This window comes from Pseudopodoces humilis, chromosome 1 (genome assembly GCF_049639895.1).
Source record: "Pseudopodoces humilis isolate 2021_Gansu_Grassland_sample_001 chromosome 1, ASM4963989v1, whole genome shotgun sequence".
NCBI classification, from domain to species: domain Eukaryota; kingdom Metazoa; phylum Chordata; class Aves; order Passeriformes; family Paridae; genus Pseudopodoces; species Pseudopodoces humilis.
Genome location: NC_142200.1, coordinates 51,316,870 through 51,337,840, shown reverse-complemented (window position 1 = coordinate 51,337,840; position 20,971 = coordinate 51,316,870). Strand labels below are relative to the sequence as shown.

General features: G+C 38.1%; 1 protein-coding gene across 1 annotated transcript in view; it reads left to right on the top strand.

Annotated features, from left to right (window-relative positions):
- Window positions 1-20,971, top strand: part of PIEZO2 (piezo type mechanosensitive ion channel component 2) — a 287,945-nt gene that overhangs the window by 229,194 nt on the left and 37,780 nt on the right. The window contains exons 26-33 of the mRNA XM_088061177.1: window positions 4,794-5,037; window positions 6,223-6,319; window positions 8,128-8,287; window positions 10,049-10,138; window positions 12,409-12,530; window positions 13,349-13,420; window positions 17,488-17,591; window positions 19,623-19,721. Coding sequence (XP_087917303.1) covers window positions 4,794-5,037; window positions 6,223-6,319; window positions 8,128-8,287; window positions 10,049-10,138; window positions 12,409-12,530; window positions 13,349-13,420; window positions 17,488-17,591; window positions 19,623-19,721 — 988 coding nt within the window. The remainder of the gene's footprint in view (window positions 1-4,793; window positions 5,038-6,222; window positions 6,320-8,127; window positions 8,288-10,048; window positions 10,139-12,408; window positions 12,531-13,348; window positions 13,421-17,487; window positions 17,592-19,622; window positions 19,722-20,971) is intronic.

Below are 20,971 nucleotides of genomic sequence, written 5' to 3'. Positions count from 1 at the left end.
CTGCAACATAAACAGTGGCAGAAGAAGAACATATTTCCAAAATACTTTATTTTCTTCTCTCTGGAGAAATACTTGAGTTCAGCAATGATAAATACAGTCTAAGTAAGAGATTTCCTGAAATTTTCTTGTGTTTCCACCCCCAGAGTTCTCAAGGGATACGTGCTTGACCCCAAAGGAGTGCACATCCAAAGGACTTTGAAACAGAAATAAGAACAAAGAATAGAAATAGGAGCTTTTAGAATGACACAGGATTTAAAGCAACTTCACTGAGAATAATCCTTTCCCACAGTCTCCAATGCTGGAAAATTCTCATTTCAGTTCTCAAGAAGTTTTTCTCTTAGATATTGTCAGGGAAAAAAAAGTTTGGGATTGTAATCTGCTTTTTTCCACTTAGAAGCAGAAACAGTCATTGAACTGTCTCGTTTAATACCTGTACTCTGGGAACCATCATGAAGGGAGTCAGGTAAAGTGTCTGAAAGGTAGCTCTAATGCCAGTCTTGGAACTGTATTCCAACTTAGGTTAGTGAGATAGGACCTGTAAATGAACATCATAGGCTTAGTGTCATATTTATTATTTAAAGCAGATAAACATTCTGTTGCTAAAAAAAACGAGCGTCAACAAATAACACAGTTGTGAATTTAGGTGTTTTTAAGGTGGATACGATCATGAAGGAAGGACTCCGCCGGTAAGAAATTAATCATAAAAGAATATCAGTTCCTTGAGAGGGTTTAACAAAAACAGTAGGAACTGACCTAGGGGATCCGCAACACTAGATTTGAAGAAGTCCATTGAAATAAGAGAGCTAGTTCTCAGAAGATTGGATGTTGCTATTGGCAGAGGGAAAATCAACAAAACTCCCTTCTGAAAGCTGAACTACAGCTCCAGGGAAAGAGTTTAAGGATGGAAGCTGTTGGGAACATTAGAAATGTTGAGATTAGAAGGGGAAACAAGCTCTGATGCAGGGTCACACAGGCTGCTGAGAGTGTAAGGAACAGGAGATATGGAAGAAAGAAAGAAAGAGGAAATTTGGGAGTAGGTGAAGCTTGCAGAACACATATTATAGGGGCAATATGCCATCAGAAGAAGGCTACAGGAGGAGCCTTGGGGTTATGTGAAGGTGGGTACCACACTGAAAGCAGGGTGCTGCTAAGGGAAAACAGTGAAGCTATGTAACAGCATAATGCTCCTCCTACATGAAAAAGCCTTTAGCTGGGTCCATCTCCACAAAAGGCTCTCACCAGTGTGTAAGCAGAAGTGTGTTCTTCCCCTAAATTTCAGAGCACTGGCTGAGGACAAATACCTTTCTTGAAATGGGTTATTGGCTGCAGCATCAGCACCTCGGTGCCTTGCAGGCAGAGGTCCAGGCACCAGACTGGTCATAGCCAAACACACTGTGTAGCATGCCAGGAAAACAGCTGCACCTAGAGCAATCTCTCTGCAACAGGCTGGGTTGTATTACAGTTAAAAATTAATTACTGTGGAAATTAAATATTGAAACAATCATGGTAAGATAAATAAAACTTTAGAAAAGAAAAGCAGATAATTTGATACAGAGAGCCATCTGAGGTTAAAATAGCTTTGATGGATGTGTGGAACGAACTTCAGACTTTGTCTTCCTTGGTTTTGAGCGAATTGATATGGTCATTTTTTCCAAAATGTTATCCAGAGTATTAGTGGGTTCTACTAATGACATGGTTGGAAAATCAGTGGGTTTTATTTCTCATTAATCTTTCAGGTTTCTTCTGTGAAATTTCTCATTCAGAGGCTGTCATGCTACCAAGAGCCGTAGTTTGATGCTTTTGGTGCACTGGTGTAGTGGCTAATCTTACTTGGATCTGTGACTGTGTTCCTAGCCTCCTGCTGCAGCCTCCCACCTTTCTGCATTCATCACACCAGCACTGAGCTGGTTTGGAGGCTAAATGGGCAGAAAAGTATCCCTTCCTTCTGTCCTCCCTCAAAGTAAATAGGCTTTTGAAAATTTTCTTCTTAAAACCATTTCAAAGAGCCAAAGCCATAAAAGGGGCTGAAATGCAGGACTGAAGGGATGAAAGGGGGTGGGACTGTCCCCTTGGGAACCAGCTGTGCAGATTTCTAATGTGTATTGTTAAATATCACATCCTGAGGGTGGCCTTTTGCTCTTGGTGAATGAAGGGAGATTTAAAGAACACTTGGAAAATGAGAGTTTGGAAAATTTACGTGACATTAAAGTAATGAGCTGTGTGGTCTGCAGTGGAAGCATAAAATCACAGTGTATGCTATCCAGAATTAAGCATTTTCTCCTGTCTGTGTAGGAGCTTTTAAACAGAGGGTAAGCACCTCACCTGTCCTCATGGGTAACTATTGGGGTATCTTTGTCCTTCAGCCTCCACTGCTGCATTATGATTTCAGAGCAAGGAACTGAAACAGCTTGTTTCCTCACGTTCTGGGCTTTGAGGCAGAATTTAAAGATTTACGTATGAGAACATGTCAAATTATTTGAGAGGTAGTACATAGAGAACTCCCCACCAAGACATGTCTTTGTTCCTGCTCTTACTGCATTTCACCTATCCATATCAATATAAAAAATTAATGAAAATTAGGGGCAAACTCTGTGCTGTAATAGACAAGTTTTTGCATATTGTAACTGAAAAAAAACATAATTTCAGGAAAACTTTTATCTACCTGAAACAACTTGTGTGGTTCTCTCCTTTGTGTTCAACGTGTCTTTCTTCTTGGGATAGCACAGAAGTACCTTGCATGATTTGTGGTCTTTATTGTTTAGGTGTGCTTAGGCTGAGTTGTTCAAACATATTTTGTGAGATGTGCACTCCCAGATGAATTCTTGGGAGCCATTCTTACTGTTGGATTTGCATGTAACTGCACAGTTATAGAATACTTTCCATCTTTAAGGACTACATCATTTGTCACTTGACACAGTTGTAGTGCCTCCTCCCTTCTTAGAATTTTTCCATTGCATGCAGTTTTGTTGTTTGGTTGATTTAGAGATACCCAAGGCTATTTTATAATATATATTTTCTTAAATATATATATGTTTAATATATATTTTGGATATAAGAGGAACAGGTGTATTTAATATCTTAGATGACGCTAAAATTTATCAAATGGCTACCATTGTAGTGAAAAAATAGCTAGATTATTGTCTTCCTTTTCACATTCTCCCTAATTTCCAGAAGTTTTAATCTAAGAGTGATACCTGCTGCTGATTATGACTCAAGCAAGCACCACATCCATATGTTGGGAAGTTTGGATTGAGACAGTCCCAGTTGTGTCTAAGAGTCAGAGTTCAATTTTATTGAAGAGTATTAAGACATTGCTGATTTTTTGGTCAATTTGCTTCTATTTTGGGCTTTTCTCAAAAGATGCTGATGCATTTTGTTGGTAGCAAAGGACAAGCTTTTTGAAATACAGCAGTGTCAGAAAGTGATCTCTTCCTAGCCATCCCACACACCAATAGTTATTATTAAAGGAATATCAAACAGAGTATTATTTTCTGGAGAAACAATGAGATAAACCTTTCTAGCGTGCATGAATTTAATGAAGACCTCTTCGACTGATGTCTTCTTTATTTTCCCAGCGCATATTGATTCTTTGTTAATGTTTTATTACCCAGAACATCTCCAAAGTCGTGATATTTTTAGATTTCACAGGCAGTAAATCACAAATTTCCTATATATTTGTAGGAAATAAACACAAAGGAGCTTGTTACCTTTCATTAAGTGCCTCTCTGGTGAAATATGTAGTATAGGCCTATAAATGTAAGACTATAAATACATACTCCTAGAAAGTTCTGAGAACATCAAGCAGCAGGGGCCTTTTTATGTGGCTTCATACAGTGCATTTAGTTCATTTGCTCCTTACATGGTTTGGCTTAGGTATCTGTGCACTCCTGTAGTTCTGTCTCCCTAACTGGTTTCCTGACAAATGTAGCTACACAGCCTGGATGAACAGACTCTGAAAACACAGTTAGATTTGGAATCAAAACACTATAAATGGGAGGAAACTAAGAATTAGTTGGTTTTGCAGTGTTTAGCTATATGTAGTATTTGGTATTGCCTTTGGCAGATATTCTTGTTTGAAAGCTCACTGAGTCAATATTAAGTCCAGATTTTAAGAAATCTGAAAATACCAAATTGTTTCTCTCTCTTTCCCACTGTGGGCCAGGCTGATTTCAGATAGCTCTGTCTCATAGATTCCTGGAAAACATTTCAGTAAATTCTATCACGTTTCTGTTCTGTAGAAACCTTTTGCCCCTCAAAACTTTTGCAGTTGATCTCCATTAGAGAAAGATATTTTTAGCAGCTGTCTTTGAAAACTAGTCTTTTGACCAGGCTGAATTCCCTAGAAGTCATCAATAAATATGGAATTGTTTTGCAGTGGTGTACTGTAGTCGGCTTTTAAAATAGATTTCTTATACTATTTCTCAGACTTCTTGAAAGATGATCCCAGACAACTTTTAGATCTCATATATGGCATTGCCGGATAATATCCCTCCACCATGAATTTTGGTTTTCCTCCCTTCCGTGATACAAGGCTTGATCCTGCAGCAAGCACGGCGCCCTGACCAGGTGTAGCAAGGTGCTTATGCCCAGGAAGGAGCTGGAGTGGCATGTATGAGCTGGGCAGACCCATGCATGAACCAAATCCCCTGACTGTGGTGTTAGTGGTAAGCGTCTGCACAAGTACTGAAGAGTGAGAATGCCCAGAAGACCTTCTGCACAAGTGTAGAAAGAGGAAAAATAACATTGCCCTCAGAAAAAGAATGGTAACTTTTTTCTCCTTATTTTACTTCTAGGTCCTACTTAGACATGTATAAGGTGATAATATTTAGTTACCTCTTCTGGTTTGTGCTTACCATAATCTTCATCACGGGAACAACAAGGATCAGCATATTCTGTATGGGCTACTTGGTGGCCTGCTTCTATTTCCTTCTCTTTGGTGGAGACCTGTTGCTGAAGCCCATTAGGAGCATTCTGCGTTACTGGGACTGGCTGATTGCCTACAACGTCTTCGTGATCACCATGAAGAACATCCTGTCGGTGGGTAGCTGCTGCCTTTCCTCTGCCCTCAGCACTTCAGTTTCTTTGCAGGTGTGCACAGTGTGTTGAGTGGTCATTAAAAATCCTTCTTTGGGACCACAGCCTTCTGCAAGCGCAAAGCAGTCTCCATTTCAATCCAGCATTGCTAGGGAATGGCAGTGCATATCCATCGTAGGAAAATGTGCTCACTCGGGCTCTGTGAAAGCTCACAAGCTGCTCTCAAAGGGCCAGGTTCTGGTTTCTTTGCCCAATGAAGTCTCTCCTTAGAAGCCTCACGAAAATCTCAGTGGACTGAAAAATGAGTAAGAAGTGCAAAATTAGTCATACTGTTGATAAGTAGTGCACATTTAATTAGAACATTTATTTAAATAAGGAATTTTCAAACCTAGTACAAGATGCAGTTGTGTGATGTAATGCAACTAGTGAAGTTGACTACAAAGTTACAAACTCCATTCCTGTTTCCTTTAGAACTAGTGTCAAATTCAGGTGAAAACAGAGTATTTGATAATTAAATGTCAAATTCTTCTGCAAAATATTAAGTATTTGCATGCATTACTTAATTCTTTTGTATGTATTCTTGCAGTGGCACTGACAGGTGATTCAGACAAGCCAGTAATTTCAATCTTTTTGAAAGACAAATTTAGATTTATTCTTGGCAATTGCATTTTAGCTTTGAACATTTTTAGTGCTGGACTGCAAAGAACAGACATTTTTCTTTTTACATTTATTTAAGTCACTATGCTGAAACAAAATTGATTTATGGGTGGTTTGAATTTGCAAATGTTCTAAATGCTTACATATGTGCTTCATTTTATGCTTGGGAACTCAGTGGAGCTACATGTGTCTTAAGCTTGTCCATCCATGTATGCTTGCAAGATTAAGTCAGTGATTTATAAAAGTTACTTAGTTGTCACATCACATCATATGCCAGATGTGTCCCTTTCTGTGCAAAACAAACAAACCCCACATACCTCCTGTCTCACTAATAATCAAAAAATCAAATTCTGTCTAAGGGTAGTTTGTGTCTAGTGGTAAAGCCACTCTTTCTTCCAAGCTCTTTTATTAATGAGGATAATTTGACTGCCTTTGGCTGTATTATTTCTCATGTAATGTAAAAAGATGCAATTTTTCTTAACTTTATTTCTGCTACATCTTATTACATGAAACTGTCCTTTTACTTTGCAGATAGGAGCATGTGGCTACATTGAATCATTAATTAAGAATAGTTGCTGGGTGATTCAGGCATTTAGCCTGGCTTGTACAGTTAAAGGCTACCATATTCGTAAGTATAGCTTATTTTTCTCCATAATTTTCTATAAATAAAGAATCACCTTAAAATCTACCATATGTAAGTTGTGCCTTCCCTTGAAATACTACCTTTTGAAAAATCTTGGTCTTATTGATTAGCAACACAGAATATTGAAGATATTTCACAGAAACAAGGGAGACACGTATCCAGAGAAAACTACCACCATCCCCATCCATCCATCCATCCATCCATCCATCCATCCATCCAACCATCCGCAGCCAGAATTTTCTGTAAATGAACAATTCACTGATATTGGCACTTAACACATTTTCCCATATATGCAGCTGATGTGATACTCTGGTTTACTGTACAACTTGAGCTAAAAGGTCAGCTCACCATCACTGCAGAGACCAGGCCCCTTTTCCCAGCTGTACTCCCTGTGTGCAGCGTGGATTCTGCCCTGTGTACCAGAGTTGGGTGGTTCAAAGGGTCAGCCAATTCAGCTCACTGAAATGGCATGAAAGGGGCAATTTTTCTGCATGCTTAGTGATTTTAGGCCATTTTACTTCCTCGTGATCATTCTCAAGTGGTGGTAAAAGAATGGAGTAGACAATGTCTGTGGATGGAGGTGAGAGAAGGGAGGAATGACGTTTGGAGAGCAAAATCCTTCACAATCTCTGTGAGCTATTAATTTGTCTCCACTTTGTCCTGACACCCTGGCTTAATAGATTGAAAACACCTGCAGGTTTTTTAATGTTCTTTGGGTTTGGTTTGGGTTTTTTCTGAATTTAAAGAGCTGTTTCATCCTAGTGAGTCTGCAGCAAAATTCTGAATTCCTGTCATCATGATTGATCCTAATGGGTAAGTGTGGAGTAGGGGAAAATAAAGTAAATACGAAGAGGCAAATTCACAGGATGAAAGGTGCCCAGGAATTCTTGTGTTATCCAAAACTTTTTGGGCAGCAACAGAAACTTAGACGCAGGTTTTTAACCCCCCAAGGGTTTGGGCACTGCAGGCTTTGAAGCTCTTGAAGTTTGACCTTCCAGAGCTATTAGATTGGCTTGCTAGCTTAAAAAGCCAGCTTTGGGCCAGAGGCTGTCCCCTGAGTCCTTCTGCTGCCTTCTGTAGGGCAGCATAGGCCATGTCCACAAAATATAGTCCAGCTCCACAAAACCCAGTTTTAATTTTTTAATATCCCCAAGAGAACTGTTTTACAGAGAATAAAGGAAGAAAGAAATCGCCCAAGCCAAAATCTAGTGGTAGGAGGAAATGGATTTCCTTTCTGACTGTCTCCTCCTACCCCAAAGGAAGCAGTTTTGTGGTTTCAAATATTTCTTCTCTTATGCAATGGAAAGGAACATTGAACTGAGTTGTGGAGAGGAAAAATAAAAATACTAGATCATGGCAGTCTAAAAGTTATTTTGACAAAAATAAACCACTTTTTTCTCCTGTTGATAGTGTCCTTAATTAAAAAATGAGAGAAAAAGTCACTTTGAAGAGAAGAAAAAATTGAAATATTTTTTAGGAACCACTGAAATCAAATAATTCAGTGTAACAAAAAAATATGCCTTTTCCAGTCTCTGTTTTCAAGTACTTACTAAAGTGGGGTGAATTTATATGCAAATGGTTCACTTCTGATGAGTACTCACTTATCCTGGGACATCACATTGTTGGAAGCATTTTGGTTTGTTAAAAAGAAATTTCAGTGTACCTCAAATGGAAATGCATGACTATTTTCTTTAGAAAAATCTAAAATAATTAAAATAATTTTAAAAGCTAGATTTATTTAATTGATTAAACATTATGAAAGAATTCTTAACGTTGATGGTGTCTTTTTCCAGCAACAGGCAATCTAGATTGTAAACTGCCCAGTGGAGAAGCAGGAATCATTTGGGACAGTATATGTTTTGCTTTCCTGTTACTGCAAAGGAGAGTCTTCATGAGTTACTACTTCCTTCACGTGGTTGCAGATATAAAAGCTTCTCAGATATTAGCATCAAGGTAACATTGAAAATTTAAAAGAAATTAAATTAAACAGTTTAAATCTCTCATGGTGGTAGTACTTATTGTTTATGATAGGTAGTACCAAAACAGTCCTTTAACATTGATTTAAACAATCCATGCTAAACTCATAATTGGAAACCCAATTTTGACACAAGAAAACAAATTAGTTAGGAATCTAATAGAAACGAAATCATTCTTTCTATGAAATACTATCTGCTGCTCCTATTAAAAGCTCTCAAAGTGTGTTGCAGCATTCTCTCAACATCAATATGCATGAGAGAGAATGCCAGAGTTTCTAAGTCTTGCAAAGAAAATATTCTGCTGTCAGAGCCTGTTTGAGACAATTAGAAATCCCATCTCAAGAAATGTTGCAGGAAGAGGAAGATGGGACAGTTCTTACATCTGGCTTGTGAAGAAAATGGAACACTTGGGAAGTGTCACATCACTGAACACTGACTAGGTTTGGCAAGGAAGTGTTAACCTCGTTGGGCCTGTTACACCAACAAGCATTCACTCATAGCCATCACTAGCACAAACATTCTTCTGGTTTATAATATGAAGGCAGATGAGGAATGAAATACTGGTTTTAATTTCCATAAGGTTTCTAAGAAATTACTTTTGTTAATATTGGATTAAATGTACTGTGGCTTTTTTTCTTTCCTCAAAAGGCATATGGACATTGATCTCTGACTGTGTGTCAGGGCAGAATTTGGTTTGCACGTAATGAAAGGAAGTATTTTTTATCTACCTCTTCCAGGGATCATTTTAAGAAGGGTACATGTTTAGCTTCCCATACTAAACAAAATTCAGCACTGTAAAGGGGGATACCAAAAGACCTCCATCTCCACTCCACATTGCATTAGGCTTTTGTTCTGGGGTGATTTTCACTGCTGATCCCCAATTATGCTGGATATGGCCTTTTTGTACCTCTTTTGGTGTGCTGGGTTCATAGTTAGAACAGCGTAAAGCAAAATCATGAGTATCAAAGTATGTCCTATATTGGGAAATGTGCATCCAGAATGAAAGAGCGGACCTCTAAAATTATGGCTTTTCTTACTGAATTACTGACAAAAGAAAGGCTTTAGATCTAGGCTACTTCTTTGAGAGAGACTTTAAGACTCTTTTAAGAGCCTTCAAGGGTTCATGTGTGAATTAGGAAGAATGGCCATAGCATTCAAATCAAGGAACTGATTACATTTCTAATGTAATGGAGTGCAAAGCCACATTCTTTTGGCACACCAGAATCTTGCTCAAGGATTTGTATTGACAGATTGAAAGCACCATAGTTTTCAGAGGGTAAAAGTGAAGCTGAATCTCTGCTCACCATGGCCCTGGATAAAGCTCGACCTTGCTTACGGCTTCCAGGAGGACTGAGGCAGGGGATTGGGGTGGTTATAATGCTGAAATGACTATAACGAAATCCTGTGTGTACGAAATCCTTCCCCAGCCTTGAACCTACTTGCGTTCTGTGTTTTGAGGACTGGAAATTGAATTTCTTGAGCAGCGCTAGAGGAACATACAGGTTGAGTAGGGTTCACAACATTTGGTCCAAGATCTTGAAATGATTGTCTGAAAAGATGTTACTATTTTAGATCAATTGATTGTTTCTTTCAGACCCTGGATTAATTTTGTTTGATGCAGATACGGTCGTGTATAGAGGGAACATAAAGTTCTCTGTGATTAGTTGCCATAAGGAAAACAGAAACATTTAACATGTCCTCTCCTTTTTTCTTTTCCTCTGCCCCATTTCTGATGTAGGGGTGCTGAGCTTTTTCAGGCTACAATTGTCAAGGCTGTAAAGGCAAGAATTGAAGAGGAAAAAAAATCAATGGATCAACTGAAAAGACAGTATGTATTTAATGCATTTATATATATATATGTATGTATGTATATATATTTCTATGCATATGTATGTAGATATTTAACTGATTTCTGATATTTATCTAGCAATTTTGTTGATAGAAATACTGGCTTCCAGTATTTATCTAGCACTTTCTTTTATAGACATGCTTTGCCATTATTAAAATTTTGTTCTGTATATCTCTTATCTGTATTCCTGGAAAAATTTGTTGCATGACTGCCCTTTCTGTTTTATTTGTGGTTCCTCCTGTAGTGTTTAAGCGCAAAATATATGTTTACCCTCACTGAAAATATTTGCATTCAGTTTAAGTGGCCTGGAGATCCTTTCCCTTTGTACAGCCCATAAGTCACTTTGGTTTCTCTTGCATGCAGCCAACATGCTTCTTTGGTAACTGCAGAAATCTTTCAAAGTTCCTTCCCCATGATGCATGGAAAGCCCTAACTGCTTCCTAACCAGGTATCAAACCCCACTCACGACAGCTTCTTCCACCCTGCCTAACAGAAGAATCATTGGAAGATTGCAGGGACCGTATTTTCTACCTATAGAAAATCACATAATTATAGAACTGTTTGAGTTGGAAGGGAAAATCTAAAGGTCAGCTAAAGTTCAACCCCCCTGTAATGAGCAGGGACGTCTTCAAAGAGATCTATTTGCTCAGATCCCCATCCAGCCTGACCTTGAATGTGTCTGGGGATGGAGCATCCACCACCTCTCTAGGAAACCTGTTTCAGGTTTTACCTCCCTCATTGTGAAAGTTTTTTCCTTATAGCCAATCTAAAGCAATCCTCCTTCAGTTTAAAACCATTGCCCCTTTGTCACCCTGAAAAACTCAGCTTTGGAGCTTGTTGATATAGTTTCTAAAGAACTTTCCCATGACAGTAACTATAAACATAGATATGTGTACGTTCCTTCTGTTACACATCTGGTGATGGACATCTCGCATGGCCAGTGTAGTGAGAAAGTGTTATCCTGACCATCCAATCCGTGGCCATGGTCAGAAACCTACAAATCCTGGGAGAAGAAATAAACTTTCTCTTCCTTTCACCACACCTCGAGCTGTGTCTGTGTGATCTATTCATCACCAGCGGCAACACCCCTTGTCCTCGCAACAGACCCTGCAAAAAAGTTTGGCCCCATCTTTCCTATAATTTCTCTCCAAGTACTGAAAGGCTGCAAAAAGATCTCTCCAGAGCCTTTTCTTCAGGCTCAACAACCCTAATTATCTCAGCCTTTCCTTATAGGAGAGATGCTCCATCCTCTAATCGCCTTTCGGGCCCTCCTCTGGACTCGCTCCAACAGGTCCATGTCCTCCTGTGCTGGGCACCCCAGGGCTGGATGCAGCTCTGTGGGTGGGGTCTCATGAGAGCAGAGGGACAGGATCCCCTCCCTCACCCTCCTGCCTACACTGGTTTGGATGGAGCCCAAGACACAGTTGTTTTCCCAGGCTAGGAGCACCCACTGAGGCTCGTGTCCAGCCTCATCCTCCAGCACCCCCAAGTCATCCTCAGCAGGGCTGCTCTCAATCAGTTCATCCCCCAGACTGTGTTGATGCCAGAGAGACCCAGGTGCAGCACCTTGAATTTGGTCTTACTCAGCTTCATGAGGTTCCTGTACACCAACTTCTTGAGCTTGTCCAGATCCTTCTGAAGCACATCCCATCCTTCAGCTGTGCCAACAGCACCACACAGCTGGGTGTCATCTGAAAACTTGCTGAAGGTACACTTGATCTGACTTCATCACCAGACATTAAAAATAGGACTGGACCTCCAAGAAACACCACTTGTCACTGGTGTCCATTGAGACAAATGATCTTAGAGGGTGAAGTTGTAGTACAAACAGTGCAGGATCAACTAAATCCCTCATTCAGTGGCAAGTTTGAGGAAAAGCTCTGCATTAGGTAGAAGTCCTTTTATTCTCAGTGCTTCATTTGGTGTGTTGTAATTCCTGACATTGATTCTTTCAATTTTAAATGATAATAAGATAGTTGAGAGGGAGTAGGAAAGGAGGAAAGCAGGAAACCCAGCTCTCACTGACCATAGAGTGAACATCTATGCTTGGTCCTTCCAGTCAGCTCGTTCAGAGCAGTGTAATTCCTTCTTTTTAAGGGCAGGACTAACAACAGTGTGGAATATTTCCCTTAGAAGTGTTGCACAATATGTGTATGTGTGTGTGTGTGTGTGTTTGTATGCATATGTTTAACACTTATTTTTCAGGGTGGGTGAAGGTGTAATTCTAATAAGATTCTTCCTTTTGCTAGAATGGATCGCATCAAAGCCAGGCAGCAAAAATACAAGAAGGGTAAAGAGAGGATGCTAAGCATGAACCAGGAGTCCTCAGAGGGGCCGGAGATTCGGAAGGTTTCTGAAGAAGATGATGAAGGTACCATTAGCTACTCCTGTACCATATTTGCAGTTGAGCACTAAGGATCTGATAAACCTGCTAGCTGGACAAGTGATAAGAAACTGCCAGCATGTAACAACATTGTTAGCTGAGTATCAGTTTCAGGCTCGATTCAGCCAAAAAAAATCTGTGTTATGTACTGTAACTAGGTTTAGAGAAAATGGTTTGCATTGAGGATACTTTTGGTTAACTTCAAGCGATTAGCAAAGAGCTAAAAAGAGTCAGAGGTTTGTTTTGATAAAAGTCATTATCTATAAACCACAGTTTTACAAATAGGTAGCACTAACATTTTTCCAGCAATGTTTTCTGGATGCTGTTCTGGATTCCTTTCCAGCCACTAAAATGTTTGTGTGCTTTTAAATGTTATTGAAAATCATGGGAACAGGAAAAATCATACCTATCTAGTGCCACATTTCCAGCATTGACCTGGGATCAGTACTTACTGGATTTAAAAATTTTTGGAGCCTGAAATGTAAGGGGATTTGAGAGGAGGGATTTTTTTTTTCCTCTTTAAGTTACAGTCAACTGTGACAGTATGTTTTAAAACACAAAACCTAAATTTTTAGCGTTTTAGAGTGGAATGCTGTTTTAACTACTGCATAAATCAGAATATTTCTGCTTAGTGATTTTGAATTATTTCAATATTTAATGTACTTAGTAGACCTTACTCAGTAGACCTGACATCTGATGTGCTCATGAAATTTTAGCTCTTTTGAGAGAAATAAAAAATTATTAATCAGTGTAAGAAATATGTTTCTCATTTTGTAAAATTAATATTTGAACATATTTTATTTTAGGAGATGCAGACAAAGAGAAAGCCAAGGGCAAAAAAAAGCTGTGGTGGCGGCCTTGGGTTGATCATGCTTCCAGTAGGTTTTCTCAATCCTCTTACAAATATGTGGATTTAACCCTTATATCCTTGACCAGAATGAAGGCATTCCCATAACCTGTTTATTTTATGCCTGATTTTGTGATTGTGACTTGATAGAAGGCTTGGGTTTTTTTTAAAAAAAATGTGATTTCTGCTTTCCAATCTTTAAAGAATTTAACTATATTCAGAACTTCTGTGTGTTGGAAGCATAGCTAGCTCATGATACTTTGAGTGCTCTTAGAAAAATATCAAATCAGATAAACATGTGCTGAAAAGAATCTGTCTTGACCTCAAAGGTTTCAACTCCCTGATACTGCAGAGCTCAATATATTTAAAAATGTGAATGTGAAAGTTTGCCAATGCATTCTAAGATTAGTCATAATTTTTTTTTTCACATACGCATATCATACATCTTTTTTTATTGTTCATCAGTCATTCTAGTATCATCTGTAGAAATCTGAGTACCAACTACTCCCAGAATTAGGCTGTGCAGAGCTCAGCTCCATCTCTGTGATGACACCTTAATGTGTCATTGATGCCAGTTGTTCTGCTATTTCTATTTTTTTGTGTGTTTACCTGAGAGCAAAGATATGTCTAGCCTTGCACACAATAAATTATTAGCATGTGTTGCTCATATAATTGGTGCATTATGATATTTTAATTTGTTTGTAGCCCAGGCCAGTTATATGATAGAGTTCTTTGCTACATTATGGGCTAGGTAGAACAGGAAAGGCTGCAATCTCAAATCAGATGTCCTTCAACTGGATGTTTGTTGAATGAAATCAGATAAGAGATGTTAAGTAACCTCTGAAGATATGAAAAAAATACTTAAATGTAGGGCACTGATCAGAGTTAAATCATAGAAACACAGAATCACAGAATGTGCTGAGTTTGAAGGGACCCATCAGGATCATCCAGTCCAGCTCTTGACCCTGCACAGGACCATCCCCAAGAGTTACACCATGTGCTAAGAGCATTGTCCAAATGCTTCTTGAACTCTGTCAAGCTGGTGCTGTGACCACTTCCCTGGGGAGCCTGATCCAGTGCCCAGCCACCCTCTGGGTGAAAAACTTCTTCCTGATATCCAACCCAAATCACCCTCAACTTGACTTCATGCCATTAAAAATATGAATGTCTGTATTGTGTTTGGTCATTTAGTTTAAGAGCTACTCCAAGTCACAATTTTACACATCTACATACTGCTTCATTTACATATGTGTATTTATAACTTCAGCAGCCATATATTTTCCAGCAGCTTTTACAGGAACATGTAATCTTTATTTCTATCAAGTCACAAGTAAACTGTGCCTCTATTTTTGTTTTTCTAAAGGGCACACTGCCACTTTAGAGAGACCTATCCTTTTCAAAAGCCTTATGAAAATAAAATTCTTGTACTGTAATTTCATTAGAACAACAATGACAAAAAGGATAAAAACTATAATTTGTGACTTTTTTCTATAGAATTTCAAGCTATGGTGATTTTGAAGGAATGGGATAAGGTCTCTTGGTTTATCCACCACTGGTTTTGTAGTAAGAAGAATTGCACAGAGAGATATTGACTTTGGTTTTTACTTATTTCATCCTCATTATTTAATGTTCTTAGGTGGCAAGTTACATTTTGGTGTTTAAATATTGAGCATTCCTGAAACTATTTACTGCAATAATGCAAAAGCTTGTGGGAAACATCACAGACCCTGACCCTACAACCAGCAGTTGCCTGCCACGTGGCTTGCATCCGCACCCAGTGAAACATGGCACTGACAGTAGGTGTTCACAGGCGTGCAGACTGGGAACAGACTGATATTCCCCACTCATTCTTTTTGGAACACTGCTGTAACTGCAGCATTCTGCAACATGTGGCTCTTCATCTCAGTAAATGGGTTTGTGGGCATATATATGCATACACTGAAGTCACTCAAGCTTGAAGTTTTTAATTTAGATTTTTATTGCTATTTTTATATCACTTGCTATAATTTTATTGTGTAGAAAGAGACCTCATTTTGTATATCACGGCAATTAAAACAGTCATGAATTTGGGTCTAAGTAGAACAGATAAAAAACATCTGTGAGGATTTCCTCATTGACAATCATTCACAATCTCTCTTGTAGGGAGGTGTGGTTCCTCCTGTGCTTGTGGATTATTTTTGAGGTCAAAAAAAGATCAGCAGGAGTTAGGACCACATGCTTAGATTCTCCTGGGTCACACAGTTGTGTCTGATGTAGTGCAAAAGAATGCAGCTGTCCTGGGGAGCTCTTTCCCTCTGGGCACAAGCAGATGATGAGATCATGCTTTCTCCTGCATGGCTCCTCTTCTGCCTCCTCCATCCCATCCCACAAGAAAAGCCTGTATGTATGTGTCTTTTCTCAGTAGGAGGAAGCCACATTTTGCAGTACAAGAGGGGTCTCCCAAGTCCAGCCTGGCCCTGAATTGTGTTACTTGTAAAGCTTGGTCTCTTCAGGAAGCCTTGTAGGTGACTGACACACCACTTGCTCAATTTTGATGTGTGCAAGAATGCATTATTGCTATTCAATCATACCTCTTCCTTGAGTTGTAAAAAGGATATAACTGCTATATTAGTGTCCCCTCAGATACACTTTAAATAAAAAAATTCATAGGGAGACCAATGTAGATTTATTTGCTTCCAGATCAGGCATTCCAAGCCTGACTGAGTGCTGCTGTGAGCCTTTTCAGAGCTGCACTGCAGGAGGTTTTCCCTAATGTCAAACTTTACCCTGCTGACCTTCTCCATTGACAATTTCTGTTGCTGACTACCTTTTTATGAAAGAGAGCTCCAGGTTACTGGCTCTTAAAATACTTTCATCTCTTCAACACATTTTAAATGGGCCTTCATGGAGGGCTCAGCACCAAAAAATTCATTTGTTTCATACAGGAAATTTCCAAACTTTCTATTCACCCTCAGTGCAACAATAAGAACAGCAGAGGAGGACTTTCTGTCCCTCTGCAGGGCATTCATTGGTGCTAAAAATCGTAAGTTGGCACATGAGGCACAGAATTCCCTCTGTGAGGGAGTTTTAGATGGCAAAGTTATGATCTAAAGATCAATTCTGGCAAATTTCACAGCCTTACCCTGAGGTTTTAAGTAGTTTTATGTGGTCATCTGTGCACACAGGACCTGTGTAGAATTCAAGGTATGATTGAATTACAACTGTTACTTTTCCAGACACCTATAATGATGGATAGATATAATTTTATATAAATATGTATGGCTCCATATATCCAGATTTTGTAAATTTTCATCTAAGTAACTGTTCTTTCAAATATTTCAGCTTAAATGTGGAAATTAATGACCAGTTTTCACTGCTGTATGTAATGCTGTGGTTTTTATTTTTCTCTTGCTCATTACCTTGTTTTTATTTATTTTGTTTCCCTCATTTGTTCATGTAGGCCTGTTGCCATCTGAGAAATAAAAACATTGCTTCTGTTCAAGGATATAAGGCCTAGCTTAATCACTGTGTACCTATGCTGTATCAAGGTTTCAGAATCTTTCTGAATCCATGGGCAAAAAATTGAAACTCATTTGCAATCATGCTAAGAGAATCTGAGTGATTTGTTTTAAACAAGCCAAGGTTTTCCATTACCTCATCAAACTAATACCATCCCATTACCTAGTTTAAAAGATTGCCTCAATGTTTTAAAGAGAAATTCTGTATTTTTTGTCCAGTGGTACTGTTCATGTAAGTTAATTTACTTACCTGCTGGGCTTTTTTTACTCCCTCAAATAATCCTAAGTCCCCAGTAAATTTAGACTTGTCATTTTTCTCTAAAAATGTAACCTTGTAACTTGATAAACTTCAATCCTTTTCTTTACATTTTCTTCTTATAGGAATGCTTTCCTTAGTTATTGTAATAGCTCTTATTCATGCCCACAGTATTGCAGACTAACATCAAATAAATGGCCTGAGACATTTTCATCTCTTGCTTCTTCTCTATTTTCACCTCTCCTGGTTATGAATTTTTAAATGACTGGTTACCTGTTCATAGGTCTTGGGGGAGTTGAGAATAGAACTATTCAGAAAAGTAAGAAAATATTTTGTTTCACTTAGTGGTCAGAAGTGGAAATTATTATTTGTTTGAGACGGATAGTGAAGAGGAAGAGGAAGAAGAAAAAAAAGAAGAGGAAGAGCCTCGAAAAAAATCTGCATTTCAGGTACTTTATGGTAATTTTCTATCTCATTGACGTCTGGAAAAAAAATGTACATTTCTCATGATACAGGCACATATGTTAAAGCTTCCAGTTCCTTTAAAGTAGTCCTGAAAAGTACTGGAAATTAAATTTCTTGCCAATTTAAAACGTAAGTTTGCCTTATGTTTTAAGCATTGCCAAATTCTTACTGAAACTTTGCTAGAGTCATATCTTTATCCACTTATACCTGAAGACAGCAACAATGAAAAACACAAAGGGTGAGAACCCAAGCTGGAATAAAGACAGTTGAGGAAGTTGACTTTCCTCTGGCACTACTGTGCAATGCCTCCAGTGTTTTTTTTTTTAAGTTTTGAGGAAGTGTTATCATTCCATGAAGAAATAATCCCCAAAATAAGCATGTCTTCATGCAAAAGAATACACACTTAACTTTTTAAAAATAATTAAACCTAGTGGGCCAGAGAAATATATCCTTGGGTTAGAAAGTGCTTAAGATTTAAAATTACAAAAGGAGACTACATCCATTTATTTTCTTTCATTTTCAGGGCAGTGTTAGTTAATATATTTGCATTTATAGTGCCAGACTATGCTGATGTAGGAGGGTATTGTAATGTTAAAAAATATTTGAAGTTTCCTATCTGGTTTCCTCCATGTGGACTGGCTGTTGTTAGACAATACCAGATACCAAATGCAGTGGCCTAAATGAAGAATGTGGGTGAAGAAGTTAGTGAAATACACCGACATCTAGGATTGCTTTTGCTTTTACAAGATTAAGGTTTCACTTGTGGAAGAATTTTTTGGAAATGTTGCAGAAATTTTTCAGGTCTGTAATTTCACAGCATTAATCAAAGAAGCAGCTTTTTCCAGCTGAGTATTCCCATCCAGATGCAGCCTCACATCACTGGCAAATTGGCGCATTGCAGAACATTCAACCCAAGCAAGGGCAAGAAACTGTCTCCCTGCTTTTCTATTCCCTAAGCCAAAATCTTTCAAACCAAGCTTCCCAGACAACATTACTGAATTACAGGAAGAAATGTTTTATTTAACTCATTAATAAAATGAAGTTTGGTTTATATTCTAACACTACGTTACATTGGCAGTTGGTTACCTTCATTAAACTGCCTACATGGTAATGACATGGAAAAATAAATCTGACCCTAATAAGGGCAAAACAAATCTGGATCAAAATAATGTGATAAGTTTTGTTTTGTAACATTGAACTATTTTTTTTTAAATATACTTTATATTTAACTTACCTTGGACCATAAAAATGGCTCATGACTTTCTAGATCATTTTTCTTTCTGGTTTCCAGGCAGGCATAGAGGAAAGGGTGCATTCTTGTTTCTTCTGATTTTTAAAAAATTGGTGACAGCATTTTGTTCTGATGTGTTGGTGCCAAGCACTGAGTTAAAGAGCTCTAAACTTGAGGTCAGCAGTTAACAAGATTTTTTCATTTATGCTGGGGTTTGGATTTTTTGTTCATCTCAGGGCTGAAACTGTTAATTTGAGGATGGAGGATCTGTTCATTATTTCAGAATTTGGTCAGATGTTCTGGATAGGTGGCCTGTTCTGCAGTGTGCAATATGAGGATGCTGGGTGGCTTTATATAAGCAAAGACTTGTATAAAACAGAAAATTGATTTTCTTCACGAAAGATTTGTTCATCCTATGGTCATCATACTCTCTTCACCTTCCATCATCATGCTCAAGGTCTTAGTAGAAATACTAGCCAAGTGAGCTTTGTTGTAGACTCTGTTAAAGAATTATTTGAATGTATGATCTTCTTTTCAGTGTTGATTGTGTGCCATAGTCCCTTCAAGGGTTAACTTGGAGATTTTAAATATTAGAGAATGCGTGCAGTTAAGAGTCATATTATTGAAATTTTAATGTTAACAGTATAAACCATCTTTTTTCTCACATTGAAGTTTATGAATGTAAATTTGTTCTTAGTATTCTAGATACAGTAATTAAAGAGACCCTTTTTATTAATATTTTCTGCTTTTCTACTAACTACTGTTGCTTTGTCCCTCTTTATAGAGAGCTATTGGAAAATTTGCTTCAGCCATTTTAGCCTTGCCAAAGTCTATCATTAAACTACCCAAAACTATTCTTCAGTATTTAATCAAAGCAGCAAAGGTACTTGACATTTTGCAAATGCTCAGTTATGTGACCCACCCCTTAGTTCCTGACGTAGTGTCTATATCTGTCTCTGTCCTCATCTGCATTTTTCCTCTTATATGGATGATTAAAAAAAAAATTATGACTGCTAAAGTCTCATTCCTAGTAAATGCAATGCGTTTCATAATTTTGGAGTGGTCAAATCACAAGCAAAGTGGTCTATCTTTTTTTAAGTGTAACCTCAGAGTGAAAATGCAGACCCAAATTCTTATTTTCTTTTGATACTGATTTACAAGATGGTCACATCAAGTTGCATGTATCTTATGGACACGGTGGTAATTGATCTCAGAAAGCTGGTGAAAGGTTTGTTAAATACACATTCTGCTCCAAATCTCTTTTTAGCTCTCTACTCTTCTGGCCTTTATCATCACAAAAAAGATTTGTGCATCTTCTCTCTTGCCCTGCTTGAATAAATTTAGCATTTCCTAACTTTGGGCACTGTGTATCACTTTCCACTCCATTATGTAATGCTACTTTTGTAAGGATTGAATGTTACAGATTGAGAATATCAGCTCCAAAGCCTAAAAGACATTAAATTGGAAGTCCGTGCAGAGGTAGAAATCTAAACTAATATGCACCCAGTATGCTCTTAAAATACCCTCTGCTTAGCATAGGTAGTTACATTAAATTTATAAATCAAATTCACTTTCTTAATTCTAATTTTATACCCCCTTCCAAGTCTGTCTTTTAGCTCTGATATCTTTATTCACACTATAACTGTGGCTAGTGTACACTTTCAGAATTAAATGACAATAGAAGATTTTGGCAGTGTCTAATTTCCAGTAAAGTAATATGGTGTTAGCTCATTTAAATATCACCATTCCCCCAGATCACCTGCATTAGAAGACACCTGTTACAAAGCAAAGGGAAACCAGGTCCTCTGATCCCACACATTTACCCATGTGGTGCTTGTTTTGAACAACACAGACATATAAAAATAAATATACAGACTCTGAGAGATTTGGAAGGGGATCTTCTTTTCAACAGTACCAAAATAATTTCATCCCCATGGCTGTATACATTCACAAAACAAAACAAAGTATTTCTCCCTTTTAAATTACTTTAATGTCAGTTTAATAGTTTTAAAAGAATACCTTAAATGTTCCAAAGTGATTTCCATAGGAAAATTCTAAAAATATAAATAAACTAAATAGAAATTGTAGCGTTCTGTCCTATGAGGGGCAATTCCAGCTTCACTGAGATACATG